This window comes from Schistocerca cancellata, chromosome 1, assembly GCF_023864275.1.
Source record: "Schistocerca cancellata isolate TAMUIC-IGC-003103 chromosome 1, iqSchCanc2.1, whole genome shotgun sequence".
NCBI classification, from domain to species: Eukaryota; Metazoa; Arthropoda; class Insecta; order Orthoptera; family Acrididae; genus Schistocerca; species Schistocerca cancellata.
The window spans coordinates 338,398,575-338,422,923 of record NC_064626.1 but is presented as its reverse complement, the minus strand read 5'-3'; the positions used below and the strand labels follow the sequence as shown (position 1 = coordinate 338,422,923).

General features: G+C 45.4%; 1 protein-coding gene across 1 annotated transcript in view; it reads left to right on the top strand.

Annotated features, from left to right (window-relative positions):
• Positions 1 to 19,978: 19,978 nt before the first annotated feature.
• Positions 19,979 to 24,349, top strand: part of LOC126161372 (tyrosine-protein kinase Dnt-like) — a 251,154-nt gene continuing 246,783 nt past the window's right edge. Inside the window, exon 1 of the mRNA XM_049917144.1 lies at positions 19,979 to 20,463. Within this exon, the coding sequence (XP_049773101.1) occupies positions 20,352 to 20,463 (112 nt within the window). The 5' untranslated portion in view covers positions 19,979 to 20,351. The remainder of the gene's footprint in view (positions 20,464 to 24,349) is intronic.

Below are 24,349 nucleotides of genomic sequence, written 5' to 3'. Positions count from 1 at the left end.
AAAATTTTGCCTGTCTGCCCTGTTTAACGGATAAAGAAAACGGTCACCAGCCTAACTAGGCAAGAGAATGATTAACATTCTCGTTCAAGAAAATAGTTATTAGTAACTTTAATGGATAAACACAACCTATACTTTGTCACACGCGAGTGCAGTGAACTCTGACACATACATATGTTTACGGTAAGATTGAAACTAACAGTTAGAGCAGCACCAACTATTTGCAAGATTATAACAGATACCGAAACACACTATTACTTTCAGGGCTTACACAAACTGAGTGGTCTTTATAACATTACCATTAACATTCCCTCCAAGATCATAAATTGGACATAGGTTAAGTCTCTCTCAGTTAAATACTTTACTATTTAAAATGAAAGTTAGTTGAAATTCACTGATAGGATACTTATCACTGTCTTTCTAATAAATAGATTATGGTTTTCATAAATAGAGATCTTTCCGTTACTTGTTACCCAGCATTAGCACAATAGACATACTGTGTATCTTGTTATACTATTAATATACACTTCCAATACACAAGAGAGACAAATACTTAGCAATCATGAACATATAATTTTCTACTATTGCAGTTTCCCACTTTTACTACAGCGAAACACAATGTTGACAAAATTGCAAGAAACTGACTCACCTTTTAGAATTTACTACAGACAACAATGTGATCATTTACTTTATAAGCCTCAGTCTTAAGAACTTTTAATTTTGAAGTTGGCAACAGCACTTTAATAAGCAGTTTTAATAGGAATATTTTCAGCAAACAACATTTACTTTCTCTCATTCTCTTGCCACATTAACTTTAACTTTCTTTTTACTATGTTGAAGAGGCATTAATGAGCAAAATACTGGGCTTTAATGTTCTATTAGTAAGGACACTCGGATATCACTTTAGCTCAAACGGAGAGGAACCTGAGAGGTGTTATGATGAGGAGAAAAATCAGGGTAGGTACATAAATTCAGATATAAATTATCTTATATTTGAGCACACTAACACATCCATTAAGCTGATCGTTCACTGTACATCATTGTTGTATTCCGATGTAATGATTGCGCAATGTGGTGGCAACTGCATGTTGTTAGGTGGAATTGCAGGTAGAATTGCTGGACTCTGTCATTTCTTGGTGGCGATGATTAATACCAATCCCAGAATATTTCCAGCTATTTATCCATTCTTCCGAGGCATTGGAAAGCGGCAAGGAAAGCCTCTCTCGGAACCAGCACAATATGCATCTTTTACATGGCAGTGCACAGACTCGTAGCTCCTCTCGTCCCCGACTGGTAGCTCGTCCCCGACTGACTATCAGTTCCACCTTTTCTACATAGGCCAACCACAATTTGCGCGCGCTACACAGTTCCGTTCCCGAGGGGAACTACAACAACTTTTACATACAGAATAACTAAGAACTCTAAGTGAGGATCAGCAGTTTACATAACAGCAACCAAACACATTAAATAAAACAGAACATTTGCACATACTGACATTTCTACAAAATATTATTCACACAAAATTTCAATTATATACAGTAAGTTTTGTTCCCTCCAAATGGGACAAAGCATTTAAATGACAGATACACTACTTTGCATTGAACCAAACCATGACATCAAAGTTTTAACAAAGAAAGGAATATACAATTTTGTGTCATGGAGTCATACATTTACAGATACTCAATGATGTAACATTGAATCAAACAAAAGCAAAATAAATCAGTACAGCATTAGAGCTATGGTGTTACAAGTTCTTGGAGAATAGCAGACGCTCTTGATGCCGAAGCGTCAGTTTGCCAAACAGCTTTCGGCCATCGGGACAAACGGCATCAACTTTTGGCTGTCCTAGATATAACAGTTCCGACTGCCATCTCCATTTCTCTTCTTGTAGTGCGAAGACCTTCAGCTGTTCCTAGCATGATGGAATTGTACTACTATTGGTTTGAGCCCCCTTCCCTCTTTAGATTTAAGATTATCGACCTTTCCCTTGTTCCTGTTTTGTTACCGATACCCTTGTCAGACGTGCACTGTTTCCTGCCCGTAACAGTTCCAGAAATGCTTCGTCTCATTCCTGAAGGCGTGTTTGTTCATTGTCTATCCCTTTCACGCATACCTACACTTTCACTCTGCTTCTTTTTGTTTCTCTTCTACTGAAAATCACTGCACATGTCCTACATTTACCAAGGAAACAGAATTTCTCCTTTCTGAATTCACAATTGTGCTTAAAATGTTCACTAGATAAAAAAGAACGGCTTCACTTGTTCTTTACTTCCCTTGAAACAGATCATGACGTCAAAGAGACTGGAGATGTCCTGATGACTGCCACATTATTACAGCGGTCGCTTCAGATATAGGTACAAGCGCATAACCACTTCGCACAGGGGTACACGTGAAGACTTGCCGTTGATATCACCACCAGCGATTGACGGAAACACAGGTGTACTGCACATGTCGAGGAAGTCTTCGACATACAAATAGACTTACACACACAGACACACAGACACACACACACACACACACACACACACACACACACACACACACACACACACACCCACACACACCCATTCACACACACACACAATGATTTAATATGAGGGTTGTACAGAAAGTAAGTTCCGATCGGTCGCGAAATGGACACCACAGTGAAAACCCAATGAAGCTTTGCACAGATGTGTTTGGTAGTGTCTCTAGTATGACCGGCGATCGCATCAAGATGTTCTTTTCAGTTGTGACCGCACTGTCAGCCAGTAAAGGTGCCTAGAACAAGGATGTCTCCAGCCACATAAGAGGAACCGCTGAGAGGCTTCGCCTTAATGAATGCAGTCCACCTAACACAACTGCCACGCACTTCCTTCTTCATAGCAATTCTCAGCCGCACTCTGTAGGGGCAGTGAAGACGCTCCTGCAGCCCTTTCGATGGAAAGTGTTCGATCACCCACAACACAGCCCTAATCGGCTCGTCCCGAATATCGTCTCTGTTCACATGAATCGTTGGATACGAAGAAAACACTTGGGTGCAAGCTACGCGCTATAGACCAGCGTAGAGAATTATCGGAAAGCACAGGCGGCTGCCTTCTATGACGATGCCGTTGGAAATTGGGTATTACGCTCCCACAAATGTCTAAGTTGGAGAGCCGACTATGTAGAGAGGTATCTGTAAAGTATAGCTAACTCTTGCAAATAAAATGTTTCTGATTTTCACTGTGGTTTCCACTTAGCGACCGATCGGAACTTACATTCTGGACAACCCTCTTATTTTTGACTGCGTCATATAATGACGGAGTTAATTCAAGGTGGTCTGAATACCCAGTCATGACATGTCTTCTAGATGTTTCTCTTGGTAGTATGACAAATACAGCAGCTAGAAATAACAACTGGGATCTCCTGGTATTTGGCTGAATGGAAAAGCACTCTAACATATTAGAACTTCGAACCGCACTTTTTTACCCATATTGATGGAGAAGGAAACGAATAAAAAAAGAAACCTGCTCGGCTTCTGTCTTACCCACTCCAGCTCTTATTGCATGTAGCTGAAGTCAATTCTGCTGGTACTCAGCTTGATCCTTGTTATTAGGTCATGTGCAATGTTTGCTTCTGTACCAGGTGTATATAACTCTTAAACTTCGCCCATTCACCCACCGACGATGGATTTTCCTCAATAAACAGTTTTTCCGTCTTTTCATTCTCATACCAAGCTAGGATGGGCAGTGCTTAGTACACTAATCTCGCATTCGAGGGGACAACTGTTCACGCCCGGCCAACGAGATTCAGGTTTTCCGTGATTTTCTTAAGTTGCTCCAGGCGAATCCGGGATTATTCCTTTGAAAGGGAACGGATGGTTACTTTCCCCATCTTTGAAACAGTCCAACTTTGTTCTCCCTCTCTAATAACCTCCACGCCGACGCAACAGTAACACCAACGTTGCTTCCTTCCTTCTCGGTATGTACTCCAGCCTCTGTATCCTCCTAGACCTGACAAATGCTGGTAATCCAATTTAATTCAGTTATTTCCGAGACCAAGAGATGGATACACTAAGCAGATTCAGAAGGATTTAGGCTGCAGTAGGTACTGGGAGATGAAGAGGCTTGCACAGGATAGAGTAGCGTGGAGAGCTGCATCAAACCAGTCTCAGGACTGAAGACCACAACAACAACAAACAGTTTAGTTGTCACTGTACAAGTATCTGTACCCTACAACAGTATAGCCTTGACCACCTTAGGGTGGGGGATGAAAGCACAAAAAGTAAAAGCAGCACAGGAATGTTCACGTAAGTAAATTCACCGCACCAGACGTAAACTGAAGCGGTGCTCACTAATCAGATGCCGTGCAGGAGTGAGCTAAATAATTTTTTGCTATCCAACGAGATTGCTGGAAGTCGCTAATCGCTGACATCGAAACTACCTCTGGTGGAACGTCTAATATCATGGGGCTTTGTATGACTTACGAGGTTGGTCAAATATCACATGTAAAATATCAGCATCACTTAAAGTAACAGTACCGTATCAGTTTCTGACAGCTCCTGACAAAGACGGAGAAAGTCGTCTACAGCATGACATATCATAAAAAAGTAAGGGAAAAAGGAAACAGAGCATATTTTATCTACCTTCAGTAGTATCCGTCAGGTGAGGCATTGGTGCACAGGAAGGGTCTACGCATTTGGTGGAAATTATAAAGTTACAGTGAAACTTGGAGGACGTCATGTGGTGCGAGTTATGCAGACTGTAGTTCCAGATGCTTCAGCACGGCACCGCACCGAAACTCAGTAAGGTAATGCTGACCGAGTACAGTGGCTGCTAGCAGTGTCCCGTGACACAACTGATTGCGTCAGTGGTGACTGCAGCTCTGGGGAACCTCGGATAGCGGCGAACACGTGTATTATGTATGGCACGGCTCCTGCAACCTGTGCTGTCCACAAGGCGGAGACCTGCTGACGTAATGCAGTGACCCACCGCTCCCAAGTCGATGGATGGTGAGCTGCTTCAGAGGTCCGTTGCTGACCCATCGTGACAATGGCTCCAAATCCCGCGGTCTCAAGCAGGTCTGCCATGACGCAGAGTCGAACTGAGGCCCATGAACAGTATTCCAGGTAGCTGCCAAGCGACACAGCACCGTGATCACTCACCTTTGATACTAACGGAAATGACTAGGTGTTTACACGGTTTAGAACTGTTCTTCTTTGAGCTTTGCTTCGCTTAGCTGCTTGTAAACTAAATATTTCGGCGGCAGCCGATGTGGAAAGTTTGATGGCTCCTGCCGCTTTGATACTACTCTGTCAACAGTCTCCAAACATTCCAGGCCGGCTCGCCTAGCAACATTTCGGTGGTTGTGTTGCATTTACTAAGCCATAGCCAGCTGGCACTGTTGCTACTCACTTCCAACTTAATGCAATTGTGACTAAATACACACAACAAAAAAGTTTTGCATCACCTCGGTTCCCAGAACTGACTGTGAATGTTGTATCACAGACATAGTCCCTCTGACGGTTGAGAGATGTTACGAGTCCCATCCAAAGAAGTAAACGACCATGCTTGAGCAGCGCCTATTAAACGAAGGGGGTCCGAAAGCCGATCAGTTCCAGTTATTCCACCAGGAAGGAGGTACACGGCTCGTTTTGTCTGTAGCTCAACCATGCCTAGGTGGTCAATACTGTGGTTCGATCGCGTCCGCATTGTTACTGTCTGTCAGGAAGGGTTCTCAACGAAGGAAATGTCGAGGCGTTGTAACTTAGCAAGTTGTTACGAGATGACATTCGTTGCAGTAAGGCACGCTGCCATTTGGTACGATCGCTGCAGCATGGCTAAGGTTTTTATTTTCTTTCTTCTTTTCTTTTTTTTCTATTTTTTTTTTTTTTTTCGCTTTACTCACAGCGCAGCTAACGCTGCTTGCCGTGAGAACTGCATAGCGAAACAGTCAGTCAATACGAAGACTCAAACCCTCTACGAATCTAAATAATTAATTTGGCACAGCCTTTTGTTATAATAATAATAATAAATCGTGTGACGAGCGCCTCCCGTCGGGTAGACCGCTCGCCTCGTGCAAGTCTTTCGATTTGACGCCACTTCGGCGACTTGCGCGTCGAAGGGGATGAAATGATGATTATTAGGACAACACAACACCCAGCCTCTAAGCGGAGAAAATCTCCGACCCACCCGGGAATCGAACCCGGGCCCTTTTTTTCGCGTGTATTTTTCCTAACAAAAGAAATAAAACAAAATCATAGCCATCCCTACTTGGCACCGCCACTTGTGTCCCTGCCAAACAAAAATGAACTCTTACCTCTTCAGGTGTTGCCTTCCTAACTATACGTAACCACCCCTCAACTAAAATGTGAAGAAACTACACTATACGGGACTAACGTGTGTGTATCAACCCACAAAAACACGAGGAAAGGAAGGGGAGAAGGGTATTTCTAGTAGGGTGCGGAAGGTATTTTCTTTATTTTTGTATTGTTCTTTTTTTTAAATTTTTATTTTAATTTTTTTTGATTTTTTAAAGTTTTATTTTTTTATTTATATAGATATCAATGTGTGAACAGTCATAGTTAATCAAGCCTGGAAAACTAAAACAGAATGAAGACACCACCGAAGACAGTAAACATAAATAGCATGAAAATAAAGCTACCACTTCGTAGTTAGGCTTCCCAGCGACTGCGCCCACTGATAAAGATTGTTCAATATATGATCGTTTGCAGTTCGTTCTGACCTCATCTGCCACTGCCTGGAACATTCCAGCTACACGGCGGGCTGTGAAAGGCACTCTATAGGTAGTTTGCGAAGCATTGTCGATATCTGGTATGCCCGGAAATAGCATGATGTCTTTCTTGCAAATAGAGCCAGAAATCAAGTGAATTCTTGTGTCCGTCACGACAGACCGCATGTCCACGTATCCAGGTGACGGAGCTGGTTCGAGTCTTGGGCTAAAATGTCTCATCCGGCAACAATAACGTGCGTGCAGATATATGCTCCGGCCTAACTCGCAAGAGATAAGCCAGCATCTGCCGCACTAGGTGCCAAACCGGTTCCGCCTCTCCACAGCTGAGGCGGTGCTCGTCAGAATCTACCGTATTACAACCCACACAATTGGGAGATTCTGCCATGTGGATATTGCGTCACCAGCTTCCCATTAACGACTACGTACCATTGGGAAACGACATCGGAATCAGGCATGGCATCGTGTACAGTCTTCCACACCACGCGCCACCGTACGTCAGGATATTTTAGTTCGACCACATTTAGGGGGCGGTGTTGCAGCATGTCATGATATAGGCGTCGAGTTGTGGCCATTTGTGGTGTCGTGAGCGCTACACTGCAATAACTTTGTTCTAAATAGAAACGTCCTATATAAAAGAGGGGCGCTGGGATGTCCTATAGTAGCACCGGCGCTCTTGTGAAGCAGGTCGTAGCGCCTTCAGAAGCAAACTCGTGAGGCTCGTAGGACAACGGCGCAGCAGACATAAATGTGAGCTAACATAGAGGGCAATGGCCCTATCATGAACATTAACTAGGCCGAGACCACCTTTTTCCTTGGGGAGGGTAAGAGATACGTATCTGGTCTTCAGTAACACACCAGCGGTGACGAAGTATCCCAGCGCTGCCATAATGCTACGATCCATAGGTTTCGGAATGGGTAGCGTTAGGGCGACATGCGGTATGCGGGACGCAAGGTATACTTTGGCATAATACGTCCGCTGAACTATGTTGAGCGATCGCAAGCGCTGATTTGCAATTCCGGCCCTAATTTGGTTAAGAAGGCGTCGACAATTGAGCGTCGTCGCGCGTCGCATGTCGTTCATGAAATCTAAGCCCAAGCAGCGGACAGTATCACTGAAGCGTAAGGGGGCAATGTGTTCCTGCGGTAGCCCAATCCCGATGCTCAAGGCGACAGACTTGTCAACGTTGATTTGGCTACCAGAAGCTGTACCGTAGGTTGCAATCCAGTCCAAAGCCGCGGCCATATCGTCAGCTCCACGTATGACGATCATCAAATCATCCGCATATGCGGTGCAGCGATAGATGGAGCCGCCGAACTGTATCCCAGTACAACAAAGGTTCTAAGGCCAATGCAAATAACAATGTTGATAATGGACATCACTGTCGTACTGATCGGCGGATCGGCATGGGTGCCGTCAGTCTTCCATTAACAAGAATTCGAGAAGTAGCTCCATGCAGAAGGCGTGTCAGCACTGTGATAAAGGGGTCGGGGTATTCCATGCGCCGTAGAACGGCCGTGAGGAAAGTGTGGCCCACACGGTCAAAAGCCTGGCTAAAGTCGATAGACGCCAGGGCTGCCGGCAAACGTCTCACCCGTGCAAGGGAGATGAGATCTCTGTAACGACGTAACGCAGTTCTGATGTTATTGGGTCTCCCCAAAGACGTCTGATCGCTGGACAGGACGTGCCGCGAATACGTTCTGATAGCAGCCTCGAAAAGATCTTGAAGTTGCTGTTCAATAACCTTAAGGGGTGATAATCGCGGACATGATTCCGTCCCTTCGACTTATGGATGGGGACAAGCAGTCCTTCCAAGAACGGTGCAGGCAACGGTATACCCGGGGACATCAATTCCTGACAAATTTCAACCCAACACGGTACCAACAGTTGTTTAAATGCTTGATAGAACTCTAATGGTAATCCATCGATTCCTGGTGATTTATGGGGAGCACCTTTACCAAAGGCGTCGAGCACTTCCTCTTCTGTCACTTCTCCCAGTAAAGTCGGTACCATGTCTGGAGGAACTGTGCCGTGGACATGTGCTGAAACGGCGTCTACCGTCGTCGTATCAGGGAGCACTGCTGAATAAAGTTGAGCATAATGCCCATAGAAGGCTTCTGCTATATCTGCTTCTTCTGCCACGTGTCGTCCGTCGTCCGTTATCATGTTGGTTACCAGTGCCCTACGGCACCTAGGGGCACGTGGTTCATAGATGGCCGTCCTGATTGTATCGTGTCTGGAGCACGCGACTGTATAACAGCGCCCTGTAAATGATGGCGTGCTAGAGAGACGAGCTGCGCTTTCGCGCGATTGACTATGATCTGCCTGTCAGGTGAGGGCTCCATAGCAAGACATTCCCGTAGGACGATGTAATAATAGTTTTCTGTGCTCCTCCTCCATGCCGCTGCTTCCCGGCCGTAAGCCATGAAGGTGCGCCTAAGAGCACGCTTCGCACATTCAATCCACCAAGTGAGGGTCGATCGGTAACGACCACAACGCTGTAAGGACGCGTTCCACGACTCTTCGATAGGACCTTTACATGCCGGCTCGTCCAGATGGGTGACGTTCAGTTTCCAGGGGGGGCTACTGCGCCACACACGTGCACGTTGGAGGGCAATGGTGCAAATATAGGCTGTGTGGTCGGTGAATGCAGTGTCTCACAGCTCTGCTCGTCTCGTCGCCGTCGAAAGGGTGCCTGTGACGTAAATCCTGTCTAACCGACTTGATGAATGACTTGTATAATGGGTGTAACCAGGAGTTGGGCCATGGATGTGGCGCCACGTGTCGATCAGGTGGAGGTCACGCACTAGCATTTCCAATTCCGCACACGGGAGGTGATGTGGCTGCTGATCAGACGGAGATAATGTACAGTTAAAACCTCCTCCGATCACCATATCGTCTATGCCGCCCATAAATAGACGCGTAATATCTTCCGAAAAAAAGCGGGCCCGATCTCTCCGCCTCCCTGAACCTGAAGGGGCATATACATTGATGAGTCGTACTCCGTTGACAGTTACTGCCATGGCTCTTGCACTCGGTAAGTACAGTACGTCCGTAGCCACCAAGCCGTCCCGTAGCAGGATAGCCACGCCACAATCGGTAGGAAAGGCGTCGGAGATGTGGGCAGTATATCCGTAGAAGTCAGGGAAACTAGCGACACATACTTCCTGTAAGAGGGCCACGTCGATGTTAGCCGGATCGAGCATGCGTTGTAGCATTGTCAGTTTGTGTAGTGCCCTTATCGCGTTGATATTGCTGGTGGCATGGCGAAAGGTGTGCTGCCGAGCCTCTTCACCTACGGTAGACGCCGTGGCAATCAAAAATAACCGCAAGAGATGCTGGACCCACCAAACCCGTTACAAATTATGAGTCTTTCACGCTAGGAGTGGCATCCCCAATGCCACCCCCTCCCCTGTCACCCGTGCCCTCTCCAGGAAGTTCCTCAACATCGTCCGACCACAGTTGGTGCAACACGATGCTGTGTAGCTGATCGGCACCTAAATCTCTCTCACGTACGTCGTCTTTGGTATAGGTAGACGGAGCGCCATCCATCGACGCGACCTGCTGCATCTGTGGTGCAAGAAGTAACTGGGCACTCGTAGTATGGGCAAGTGAACCGTCTACACCACTTAGATCCTCAGCAGGCGCATTATCCATGCCGTCTGATGAGATGTCACCTTCCAGACCGGCCGTGTGTAGGAGGCAATCGTCAGAAGTGGTCTACCGACGTCGCTTGCGGCGTCGAGGCGAACGTTGCTTTCGAACGTGGACATCCGTATCCGAATGTGGGAGGCAATCCAGCGTCGTATCACCTTCTGCTAGGAAAGCCGCGGTCGGGACAATGTTCGCGTTTTGAATGTTATGTTGCGTCTGGATTCCGTGGTACTGTTGCTGCTGGTGTGGCTGTGGAGGGGGCGACATATGGGTTGACATAGGGGGTCCTTCCTCTTACTCCCTTGGTACTTCTGACGTCGATGGATGTGTATGATCGCCCATTTCGTCCTCATCTAAGGTGCGCCTCGTCGTCTGAGCGTACGTGAGGGGCAGGATTGTCGTCCCCGTCGGGGAAACGGAGTCTCCCACTGGTGTCTGCGTAATTCTACGTTGTAAGCAGCTCGATCGAACATGGCCTTCCTGCCCACATCCGGAACAGGTACGCGGTTGACCGTCGTACATGATGATTGCGCGACAGCCACCGATGTTCAAATAGGACTGCACATGTTTCTTGAGCTCTAATTTGGCGCACACCATTGTAGACCTTGTACGTCGAGAAAGTTGGCCACTTTTCTGCAACGTGGCTGATAACATTCCCATATGGTCGGAAGGCGTCCTTGACAACTTCCTCTGGGACCTCGAAGGGGAGCTCAAAAACCCGTACAGTCCTTAGGCCCATGCCTGCATGATCCACCGTCACTGCACCGATATGCCCTTCAGATTGTTTGAATCTGAGTGAGGTCGAGTATTTAGACACCACCGTCGTACAGACCTCTGCTCTGATCATTTTAACATAAACCACGCTCGCCGTTATACAAAAACGTATTCCGACGTCAGTCGCCGGATCTAAACGTAGATCGTCTGAACTGTTCTATTTCATAGGCTCGAGGACGCGCATGATCTGGTTGAAAAGTAATTTTGATCGTATCGTGGCGCCATAGCCGCACTGAACTTGGAACAAATACAACTCGCGCCGCGCGAAGGTAAACACAAGCAAGCGCTCACGGTCGCGCACGGCGGGGCGCAGCGGACGTCCTCGCCCCACCGCAGCCGAAAGCAGACTGGCCCTTAGGATTGACAGTCTGTCGCGCTGACCACTCAGCTACCGGGGCGGACAGCCTCTTATTATTAATGTGAATGATGCTGTCAAAATTTCAGATTTTTATTTATTATAGTGCAGGAGATATAGAAAATTACCCAAAAGTCCTAACACCAATCTTGTTTTTTAAAACCATGTTAAAAACAAATACAAACTGGCTTCCATTATAATCTGAAGCCATTACAAAGTTACCAGTGCATAAAAATCAATTAATTAGAATTTTCTTTTTTAACACTTTAGTCACTGTGCGTTAGATAATAAAAAAACCGGTCAAAATAATTATTTGATTATATTTTGTTGCGTAAGTGCGTGAGAATGATTGAGAGAGTGTATGTGGGACATACGTTACGCCATTTTTCATAAAACCTTGTACAAATAGACCGTGGGAAAGTTATGGTGCAACCATGATTCAGATGACGCATGTCGGTGTGAGCTCGCTTTTGTATAAAAGCAGCAATAATGAAATTTAGAGGCGGAAAAGTTTATTTATCAATTTGGAGAATAATTCGTACTTCACTTACACTCCTGGAAATTGAAATAAGAACACCGTGAATTCATTGTCCCAGGAAGGGGAAACTTTATTGACACATTCCTGGGGTCAGATACATCACATGATCACACTGACAGAACCACAGGCACATAGACACAGGCAACAGAGCATGCACAATGTCGGCACTAGTACAGTGTATATCCACCTTTCGCATCTTAGAGATGCTGGATGTAGTCCTGTGGAACGGCTTGCCATGCCATTTCCACCTGGCGCCTCAGTTGGACCAGCGTTCGTGCTGGACGTGCAGACCACGTGAGACGACGCTTCATCCAGTCCCAAACATGCTCAATGGGGGACAGATCCGGAGATCTTGCTGGCCAGGGTAGTTGACTTACACCTTCTAGAGCACGTTGGGTGGCACGGGATACATGCGGACGTGCATTGTCCTGTTGGAACAGCAAGTTCCCTTGCCGGTCTAGGAATGGTAGAACGATGGGTTCGATGGCGGTTTGGATGTACCGTGCACTATTCAGTGTCCCCTCGACGATCACCAGTGGTGTACGGCCCTGTGTGCCTCGGTCGTATGCAGTCCTGACTGTGGCGCTCACCTGCACGGCGCCAAACACGCATACGACCATCATTGGCACCAAGGCAGAAGCGACTCTCATCGCTGAAGACGACACGTCTCCATTCGTCCCTCCATTCACGCCTGTCGCGACACCACTGGAGGCGGGCTGCACGATGTTGGGGCGTGAGCGGAAGACGGCCTAACGGTGTGCGGAACCGTAGCCCAACTTCATGGAGACGGTTGCGAATGGTCCTCGCCGATACCCCAGGAGCAACAGTGTCCCTAATTTGCAGGGAAGTGGCGGTGCGGTCCCCTACGGCACTGTGTAGGATCCTACGGTCTTGGCGTGCATCCGTGCGTCGCTGCGGTCCGGTCCCAGGTCGACGGGCACGTGCACCTTCCGCCGACCACTGGCGACAACATCGATGTACTGTGGAGACCTCACGCCCTACGTGTCGAGCAATTCGGCGGTACGTCCACCCGGCCTCCCGCATGCCCACTATACGCCCTCGCTCAAAGTCCGTCAACTGCACATACGGTTCACGTCCACGCTGTCGCGGCATGCTACCAGTGTTAAAGACTGCGATGGAGCTCCGTATGCCACGGCAAACTGGCTGACACTGACGGCGGCGGTGCACAAATGCTGCGCAGCTAGCGCCATTCGACGGCCAACACCGCGGTTCCTGGTGTGTCCGCTGTGCCGTGCGTGTGATCATTGCTTGTACAGCCCTCTTGCAGTGTCCGGAGCAAGTATGGTGGGTCTGACACACCGGTGTCAATGTGTTCTTTTTTCCATTTCCAGGAGTGTATTTTGATTAAACAGTATACTAGAAATTGAAGTTTTAATGACGTTAATTACTACCAGATTACTGATTGGATAAGGTAGTTTTGGCGTGAGAATGATCTGGAAGGAACATTCTGATTGGTCGATTAGATCAACAGCCAATCAGAACTAAGCTGTTCCCGCGCGGGGAATATATTGGAGGGGGCAGTGAGTAGAATAGTTCGATATAGTCGCTTGCTAACCGATCTACGGATAACACCATGTTAGATATCTCTGTAAAACTACTGTGAGAAATGAATAAATAATGAGTTAATTGCGGTTCGAATAATTAGCGACTGAAGCGACTGGAGTTACGAACATTTTAATGAAAGTTTGGTGTTTCTAAATTAAATACTTTGAGAGTTATGAGCGTGTGAACTTTCTGGTCGTAGTAACAATCCAGCGTGGCATGTCTCGTGCTCTGTATGGAATACTTTGGCGAGCACTTCTTGCGAAGAAGACCACAGAAACGACGGAATGTTTAACTCGCGAATACCTGTGGGTCGGTACCTGGTAGAACGTGAAAATTAGTCGGGTCGGACTTTCAAAAATTCTGGCTGCTTTTCGAGTGAAACTATGTTGTATAGACTGTGAACATTGAATGATAGAGCATTACCGTGTTAAATACGGACTTGATAGTCAATTCATGTGTTTCCATATGAATAAAAAGCAGATTCAATCTAATTTTAAATGCTTTCTGCAAGTAGATTGCATCCTCCGAACGCCCGATTTTATAAAATGAACTTTCAGGAACTGACTTTTAACTTGATTTGCGCGGCCTCTGTGTGATAGTTATTTGGTAGCGGTTTCATCAACGCCGCTTTACACTGCCTTCACGTATCTTCTACTACAGAGTGAAGGGACGTCGGAAAGAAGCATATCGAGGTAGTGGACTTTCGATAAGTGAAAGAGAGAATGCAGACTACTGATCTTTCCCCGCCCCAACGTCTGGATATGAACCAAGGCGATGTTGTTCGGACATGGAGAAAATACAGAGAGACAGGAACTGTCGATGCTATGCCTCGCTCAAACCGTCCAAGGGCTACTACTGCAGTCGGTGACCGCTACCTACGGATTATGTCTCGGAGGAATACTGACAGCAACGCCACCATGTTGAATAATGCTTTTCGTGCAGGCACAGGACGTCGTGTTACGACTCAAACAGGCGGCATGAATCTCAACTTCACTCCCGACGTCCATGCCGAGGTACCTCTTTCAAAAACGACACCACACAGTGCTGTACAGATGGGCCCAACAACATACCGAAGGGATCGTTCAGGATTAGCATCACGTTCTATACACCGTTGAGTGTCGCACATCCCTTCAACCAGATTATCGTCAGAGACGTGTTTGGAGGCAACCCGATCAGGCTGAACGTCATAGACTCTCTAATGACTTCAGCAACGTGGATTTCCCTGCTGTTTTTGGGAGCCATTATGTGGGGTCGACGTACGCCGCTGGTGGTCATGGAAGGCACCGTAACGCCTGTGCGTTACGTGAACGCCATCTTTGCGGTGTCTCCAGGTCTCTTCCACGTATACAGCCTTCTTTCAAGATTTTTAAACCAAGTGTTACCTATCGTAAAATTAGGCTCTGTGCAAAATTCTACCAGATGGATCCCTCTTTCTTCCATTTCCCCAAGTCTGTATTTATCTGCTACATTTCCTTCTCTTCTTTTCCATACTATCGATTTCCATTCTCCCCATCAAGATTAAATTTTCGTCTCCCTTAGCTACATGAATAATTTCTTTTACCTCTCAATACGTTCTCTCAATCTCCTCCTCATCTGCGGAGCTAGTTGGCACATAAATTTGTACCACTGTGGTGGGTGTGGGCTTTCTGTCTATCTTGGCTGCAACTGTGGTTTCACAAAGCTGTTGTTAGTAACTTATCCGCGTTCCTATTTTATATTTATTATTAAACATAATTTTGGTATTTGTAACCTGTATTCATAACACCCGATGTCCTATTCCTCCTGCCACCGAACTTCACTAATTCCTACTGTATCAAACTTTATCTTAGCCATTTTCGTTTTTAAATTTTGTAACTTAAGTGAACGAAGAAGGGATTTATAATCCACGTTCCCATCCGTAGAACTCCAGTTTTGTTTCTTCTGATATCGCCGCCCTTCTAAGTAGTCCCCGCCTGGATATCTGAATGAAGGACTATTTCACCTCCGTAGTATTTTACGCAAGAGGATGCCATCATCATTTAACCATACAGTAGAGTTGCATGCCTTCGCGAAAAATTACCGTTGTAGTTTTCCCTTGCTTTCAGCCCTTCGCAGCACCAGCAGAGCAAGGTCCATTTGGTTAATGTTACAAGGAGAGATCAGTCAATCATCCAAATTGTGGCTCCCGCAACCACTGTAAACGCTGCTGCCCTCTTCAGAAGTCACACGATTCTCTGGCCCCTCAACAGATACCCCTCCGTTGTGGTTGCACCTACAGCACGGCTACCTGTATTGCCGAGACACGCAAGCCTTCCCACCAACGGAAATGTCCTTGGTTCACGGGAAGTGGGTTCCTTGTAGCTTATTTCAATGAAGACCACAACCGCTTTGCCTATTTGTTAGGTGTCTTGCATACCTATCGGGCGTTACTTCACTTCAATAACTTTCTTTGCGTATAGAAACAGCAAATGCCGAGTCCTCTAGAAACTAACTTAGGGTATATAAATGGTCGTACTACACATTTATGCTCCTGCCTGTTACTTAGAAATGAACAGAATTTACAATAAAATTGAAACTGTCACTGTATTCTTGAGGTTTTCCTCTAAAAATGTTGAGCTGTAACATCTAACAGAGGGATGTAGTAATAAAGATTAAAAAATACGGATTTATCATATACTAGAAAACGCAGTTACCTAAAAAAGGTAATATAAGAAATGCAAAACAAAATCGTGTCTAACATTGCTTGAATAGAATGAAATTTTCACTCTACAGCGGATTTGCCAGGAAGTTTCATTGCTTGAATACATCGTCGAACTTATACAAAACATGTTTCCGTTACTATTAAACAACTTTCGCATTCATCAATAACATCAGGACTGTCTTGCCGTTGATCATGATGGAGAACGTTCTACTGAGTACAGAACAACAATAACAATTATATATTTCGTTTTCTTTGTTTGCATGTAAGCTTTACTTGCATCAGAAATAACTGTATCAGTGACACAAAAGTGCTGAAGTTACGCCAGCAGCTAATGTGTTCTTACTTATAAAATGCAATTAATATTTTATAAGGATATGAAATACTGAAAATTGTACTAACATTGAACGATGTGCGGTTCTGATTATGTGCTAAACAAACAAAGAACAAAGAATATTCATCGGCTCATAGTTGCTCTCTGACATTCATTTATGTCTCTTTCACTACGCAACTGGTAAGTCAACCATTTAAAAGCGAACTGTGATCCTTGTAGAGCGGAACTCTATGAGTAACTGGAAATTCATGTAGGCTATAAGAATTTTAATCTGATCTTATGAACGATAGGTTTGACTTGTAATAAACAAAGATGTTGAAATAGAATAGGGCAAATATCAGAGTTAGAAACGGTGTACTTTTCTTGAGGCAGCTTAATTGACAGCGTGCAAACACCTGGACTTTATTCATCCAGTATCTGCGAAACAGATCACTTAGCGGCTTCCGGCGAATTTTACACGTATCTGCATACCTTCGCGAAACTATTTTACTGATGTTACTCCACTAAATTATGAAAGGAAGAAAATTTATCTCGTACTGCATTTTACTCGTTCAGACACGTCTGATAATTGTTTACGGTTGCTGATAAACAGTCATGTTTAAAACTATAAAATTTTCGTTGTTCTTAAGCATCAGACGTGATACTTTAATTTGTTATTTCTTTACTGTACAGAATACAAACTTGGTCCGCCAGAATATCCGCACTTAGAGTCGAAGACGGGACAGCCTGAACACCGTCACGAACCTCCTACGCCACCACCAAAGAATACCCCCACTCGTAGTGGCAAACAACGCCGTATGTGAGCCCATCAGTAAAGCGGACGAGGTAGCGGACGTATTTGCACAGAACTTCACACCAATAGAAGACCCCAGCGACCCTGAACACACACAAATGGTGTGCCTCCCCCTGTACCTGAACGCAGAAGAGGAAGACCAGATACAAGAAATCACCACTGAAGAAACGCATTTTTCAGACATTATCCATACGTACCAGAGAATGTACCTGCAGAATTATATCATTGTACGACCGACAGTTCAGAAGATATGACATCATAATCACTGACTTGTGTGAAAAACCAGATTCGGCTTAAAATGTCGCACCTTGAAGCTTCATCAGGCATGTCTTTTTAATTTATTACGTTCTTACTCTATTCGCAACGGACTTTACAGACAGTATCTACTTATATCACTGAATCCATGTGCAAAATTATACCATATTATAACACATGATTCAGGGGATAAGAGATGCGTGAGAAAAAGGAGCCCGAATTACCCAGACAGTATTCTTCCAGTGTTTCATGGTGAGAGCACTTAGCTACTTGAAACAAATTTGCAGCATAATTTTTCAAACATTTTATAAATATTTTTTCGCTTGTCTTCTTACTTTCAGACATGGAGCACTAAATTCATTTGTAGAGTAATCAGCTGCTTTATGTGCGTGAGGTCCGATTCTTTAAAGATTCAGCGTTTTCTGGTGTATATAGTCAAATGCAATTTTTGGATAACTTTTCTACGTGAGTAGATGCCAATATCAATTATGCATTAAATAAATTAAATGCCATCTTCGCAACCAGAGTATAATTTATTTACAACTGTAAATGCATGAAACATATGACTGTCCTTGTGTGTATGTGTGTCGTGAGTGAAGGGGAACAGTAAACAAGTGGAAGTCGCTCGGAGAGCCAGGAGGAGTACCGTCCTCGGCGGCACTCCAGCGCGCTTGCAGAGACGGTTGAGTACTGGCGCGGCGCGCAGCCCTGCAAGTGGCGTCTGGGTCGGCCGGCGTCGCGTCGCGCGGCGGCGGTGCGCATGCGCGGCCGGCGCGGGGGGTGTGCGCGACGCCGGCCGGCCGGGCAGCAGCCACCCCGCAGTGGTCCGGGGCGCTCCAGCTGCGCCACTCGTCCCGGCGCTCCGCAGCTCCTACACGGCGCCCCGCCTCGCCTCACCGCGCCCACGAGACGCTGACGACGACGCCGGCGACGCCGACGCCGACGCTACTCCGCAACGTCTGCTGAGCCCGCACCACGCGGACATGGCTCCGCGATACACGTGCTGTCGTACAGATTTGCTACAGAACTAATCCGCCGCTCGTTCCGAACAATAACTGCGTCTGTCGGAATTCTCTGTGACACGTAATAGAGACGTTGCGTGTTTGGCTAGGCGATGGACGGATATAACGCTAGCCGAACAGAGCGCAGTGATTGTCAACAGCGATGAGGAGCGACCTACTTTGCGCGCTGTGCTGGTGACCGGGCCGTGTGACCGCGAGATGGGCGTGCCTTCGTCCGTGCTACTGCACGGTTGCACGGTGTGCTTACTGGACTTAGGCAAACACTTGTGCCATTAATTTCTCTCCTTGCGCGTTGGAGTACACGAGCGAAAATCTTACCAAAGATTCTTACCAAATGTGACGTTTTTAACAAACGTAGTGTGTGTTGTCGTTGAAGCCATTTGAAGCTACTTGGCTCCACACTCTTTTAACATGCTCAAAATCGATTAAGACACGTCGTATCCTCCTTAAATTGTCTCTAGCAATGACAAGTGGTAGTAACACCAAAACTCATAACGGCTGTTACTACTTTATACAACACGCCTCCCTCTTGACAATTTTCTCTTCTGTTCCATGTTTCTGATAGTCTATTCGCATTAAAATTCATACCACAATGACAAAGTAAATACTTATTTCCAATATTTACTTCGACGTTGGAGTAATACGTTCTTCTGTGACGAGCATTTTGAGCGACAATAGAAACAAAATGTCTTAATCTGAAATGTAAAAACCTCCTTCTCTGTTAGTACTCCTCTTAACATTAACTTCATCGCAAGTGCATTTTTCGTCCAACGCGAGGTTGGCTGTATAAATTTCTTCTTGTGCTAAAATGATGATGTGAGAGAGGTACAGATTTTCCCCATCTATGACTTTAACTAGAAACTCTTTCTAGATATTACAATCTGACAGTTCCCGCAGCAGTAACCATAAGTGTCCACAGGCACTACAATATACGCTGATACGCAGCCCTGACGGAAGTTTAATCCGTACGTGAGAGACATCTCTTGTTACCAGAAGTGTTTAGGTACCTTGCGCAGACATTATAATCAAATTCCCGGGAATATCACTCCACGCCAGCAGGGACGACGGCCGTGCACGGATGCTGGAAGCGACTTCAATAAGTCTGCCAAGCCCTGGCGGCTCCGCCTCTTTTTTACGGTGTCCTGCAGCAGTAAGTCACAACTTTAGCCGCCGCTTTGGTAAAGTTGTTGCGTGCGCCCGGGCCGCCGTATAAAATTCAGCGCACGTCCGCGCAGCGAGCATCCCTCCTGGCTGCCCCCGCCCCCCGCCCCCCTCCGCCCTCGCTGGCCTTTCGTCCTGCCAGCGACCAGGCTGGGTGCCCTCCTTTAACCTCCCGGTGGAATCCCGCTGGGAGGGCAGTTTGTGAACTACTTTGGCAACTGGTGCAGCTGAGAAAAGGAACGTAGAGAGCTACGCCTCTTCTCATACTCCCCACCTCCTTGCAAAGGGACAGCTTCAAGTGACATTTTTTGTTAACTTCAGTGTTGCCCGATCGGAGATTGCGAGCCTTCTTGTCATGTAGGACGGCGGCAGATATTTTGTGAAGTTCTGCCTGCACCTACGGTAGAATCGGTTAGTGACTAGGGGGAGAGAACTGCAAAATAATGTCGGTGACCTTCCGGAGAACAGACTGTTGGCTTATAGTTTGCACCGTGGAGCCGTTCGCCGAGTGAGATGTCGTTCCCGATGCTGGTGCTTCGAGCCCTGACGCTGCTGGTGACGGCTTCGGTCGCCAAGGCCCACCTCAATATCTTCATCAACCAGGAGGAAGTGATGAAGTTGCTGGGTGAGTACATTTACTGCCATATCACAACAGCATAATGCTACATTTTGTGTACCTATATTTTTTACAGTATATCATGGTGACCTTTCACTATATAATTATTTATTCACATTATTTTGCCAGTATGGCCAGTACCAAGTGGAATACTATGGAAAGTGTGCCTTAGCTCATGTCAAAACTAAAAATATCTGTCATATATCCTGGTCTATCCCATTTATCTTGGCCACCCGTTCAAAAAATGGCTCTGAGCACTATGGGACTTAACATCTGAGGTCATCAGTCCCCTAGAACTTAGAACTTCTTAAACCTAACTAACCTAATGACTTCACACACATCCATGCCCGAGGCAGGATTCGAACCTGCGACCGTACTGTCGCGTGGTTCCATGGCCACCCGTGATAACTTTTTGTCCAGAGGTAAAATAAAAAAAATGTTTTGAAGCAAATTTTCCCTAAGTTTCCATGGGGTCTCTAATTAGCATGATTAGCTTTCTTGTGTTTTTATTCGTCACGGAGATACGAATAACAGCACGACTTTTTTAAGTAGTACCCTACATACAAGGGCTTTTCGGAAAGTAGGGTCCGACCTGCCGCGAAATGAAAACCACAGTGAAAATCAAAAACAGTTAGCCACAACTTCAAGCTAACTCTGTAAGTAGTCGCCACTCCGACTTAAACATTAGTCGTGTCGCTGGACAAACTTTCCAGTACCCTCGTCACAGAAAGCAGCCGCCTGTATTTTCCGCCAGTTCTCTACGCTGCTCTGCCTTTCGTTGTTTGTGCCAAAATGTTGTCTTCGTAGCCAGCGGTTTTCCATTGAACAGCTATTAACAAGGGAGGGAGCTGTATTGTGGATGATCAAACACTTGCCATCGAAAAAGCTGGAGGAGCGTTTTCACTGCCCCTGGAGGTTGTGGCTGAAAATTGTCTTGAAGAAAGAAACGCATGACATTTACGTTATGTGGGCTTCATAGCTTCAGGCGAAATCTCTCACTAGATCCACATACTTGTGTAAGGTATTTCTGCATGATCCTTTGCACTCTCACCTGAAAAGAGCGACATGAATCGATCGACAAGCACACTAAAGACACTGCCCAACACATCTGTACAAAGTTCCATCGGATTTTCGCAGTGGTTTCCAATTCGCGCCAAATCGTGCCTTGCTTTCCCAACACGCATCGTATTTTATCTCGCAGTCAGGTTCATCTCCTCTGTGCAGAAACGTATCACAGCGTACCATTCACATACACACGACATTATTATAAAGGTAACACAAAACTCTCCTGTTTACGTTGTAAGTACATGCCATACCGTAACTTGTTCGCTTACCGGAGTTGACAGTAAACAGAACCACATTATTGGAATTAATGTTCTCCCCACCTACTTTCTTCATAGATGAGCGATATTTCTACTTCCTCTTTGATGGTGTACATTGTACTCAAATAAATGTTCTACGGAAGACGACTGACAGTGACCGCTGTATATTTTTGTTTACTGTCAAAACTAGTTAAGTGATTGACTTACATCACTCTCGGTACCTGCACTGTGTGCTAGATGCAAAATCATTTTGGTGTTGCGGTTTTAACCATGTCATATCTGTATGAAAAGTACACCGTGATGCGTGTTTCGACAGGTCCTGAGGAGAGGTACTGGATTACCAAATAAAAAATATTTATTGTTGTTTAAAAAACACGTGTGACTGTTCATTACTTTGTAACGTATGATGTTACAGATAAGACAAGAATACTGATCAGTATCCCCCGGGTAAATGAATAACATTTGCTTGACACAGTTGTTGTTTCTCGATAATAAGCTATTTTAGATGGTAAAGACAAATGGACTACGCGCTCGTCATTATGTCCGTATTTTAAGTGTATCACATTAAACCGATAGAGCATATTCCTTATTCCACTTTATAATGCCCACACTGACGGAATTTTAGTATTATATTCTATATTTGATTATATTTCGCAGTCACGATGTCCTCTGAAAATTTTTGTCGATCACGTATCCCGACCATGAGCAATTAATAGAAACGTAAATATCTTAAGGCGTTTTTGGACGTATTTGCTTTTGGATTGGGAGAAAGGATTTAGCTAATCTCGTCTACCAGAAAGTCACGGGGTACGAATAATTAATTCTGTAACGTAGGGGAATGATTCGATAGTTCTGTTCTCAAAGAAACCGTCGGGACATTCCCCTGGGGCAATTTAAGGAAGTCGTGAAAAATCACAGTATGGCGATCCAATGGAGACAATCATGAATCACTGCCACGGTTGCTTAGAAACTGTGTCTGTCGTCGATGACGATGATCTTATTTCCTGATCAGCGTTACCGACGAATGTGAGGCCTTTGTCAGATTATATTGATACCATTTGACTACAGCTGGACCCGACGTTTGGTCCATATACACCAGAATTTTATGATGGATTTGTGTGCAATTAACACGTTTTGATCACAAGAATCGTAGAGTCTCGCGTACTTCAGCTTCGGTATACTTTTCCAGTTTCAGCGCTTTTTCGATCGCACACTCCGATGCAGTTGTTATCCGGGCAGCAGCAGAATTTCGTCTGCACTCACACTGCATAATGACCTTAGCGTGGGACGAGCTTACTTTCTGATCGTGTTTACACAGTTATGGGTAATGTCATTTGACTGAGAACAAACGAAATGAATATTTAGCAAAGTAGAAACAAGTACTACACAGATAAAATGTTAGAGTAACAAACATTATAATCACCACGAGAGGGTTAACTGCATAGAGTATGTGGAGAAAACGACCATAATATACTGTGTGCATTATGTTTCATGCTGTTGATCGACGCCAGAGCACGTTATCATAGCCTGTACACCCTATTGATCACATTTTGAGTGTCAGAAATTCTAGGAAGGGTGTAGTGACCATTCACGATGTTGTATTACGGTCGTTTTATTTGCATCACCCTCTGACGTACAGCTCTTCCTCACCGGTGGTGAATTGTCTGACGTACTGGATGTTGTGTCGGCCTGGTATGATATGGTACTGCTGGTTTTCCAAGTGTGACGCCAGTATAGAACGAAACACTCACTTTAACATAACTCTTATATGTATCTCTCTCAACCACGGTTGCACCCTGTGTTTTTTTCTCATTCCCTATCAAATTCCATTCGTGCTACAACTTCTACTGTTTCGACTTTTATGCTCTACTGAATTTGGTGTCGTAAGGATCGAGTGGGGGGAGGGGGATTAGGTAACTATCGTAATGTGGAAATTATTTCTATAGGTGGAGTTCGAATTGGTCACTAACATGTCCAATACGGCATAGTATTAACCGTCTCAACTATGAAGGTGGGTTGTATCTGGATGCCCCAGTTCCTGTAACTATTGCATTCTCAGCAGTTGGTGTCTGAAACTTCAAGAGAACAGACATGCAGTGGCAACGGTCGTTCCGGAAAGAAACGAGTGGAAGTAAGGAAACAGAGTGATTATATACATGCAAATTCTTTAGTTCCTACATATTCGTTATGGTATCGTCTGAGATTTCATTTAGTAGTCTCAATTCGTGAATTACCTGCCTGCTGGTTCTGTGGTGATGGTGGATGTATCGTATTTCTACACCCTGTCGTGCTAAACTTTTGGTACCATTGAGGGAAACTGTATTGCACAGCTCTTTGGAATAATACTTACACGGAATCTGGATGCATACTGAAATGCATTTTGCATGTATATCAGGAGAAAGAAATCAGATTACTGCAAATGATAGCTCTTGGAGAAAGCAATCGGCTTCCATATTTCCAAAATATTGTTGCGAAAGTTAGTGGTACTTACAGAAAAGTGACTACTGTATGAAAATGTTCAAGATGAGCGTCGCGACGATCTACATCTACATCTACATCCATACTCCGTAAGC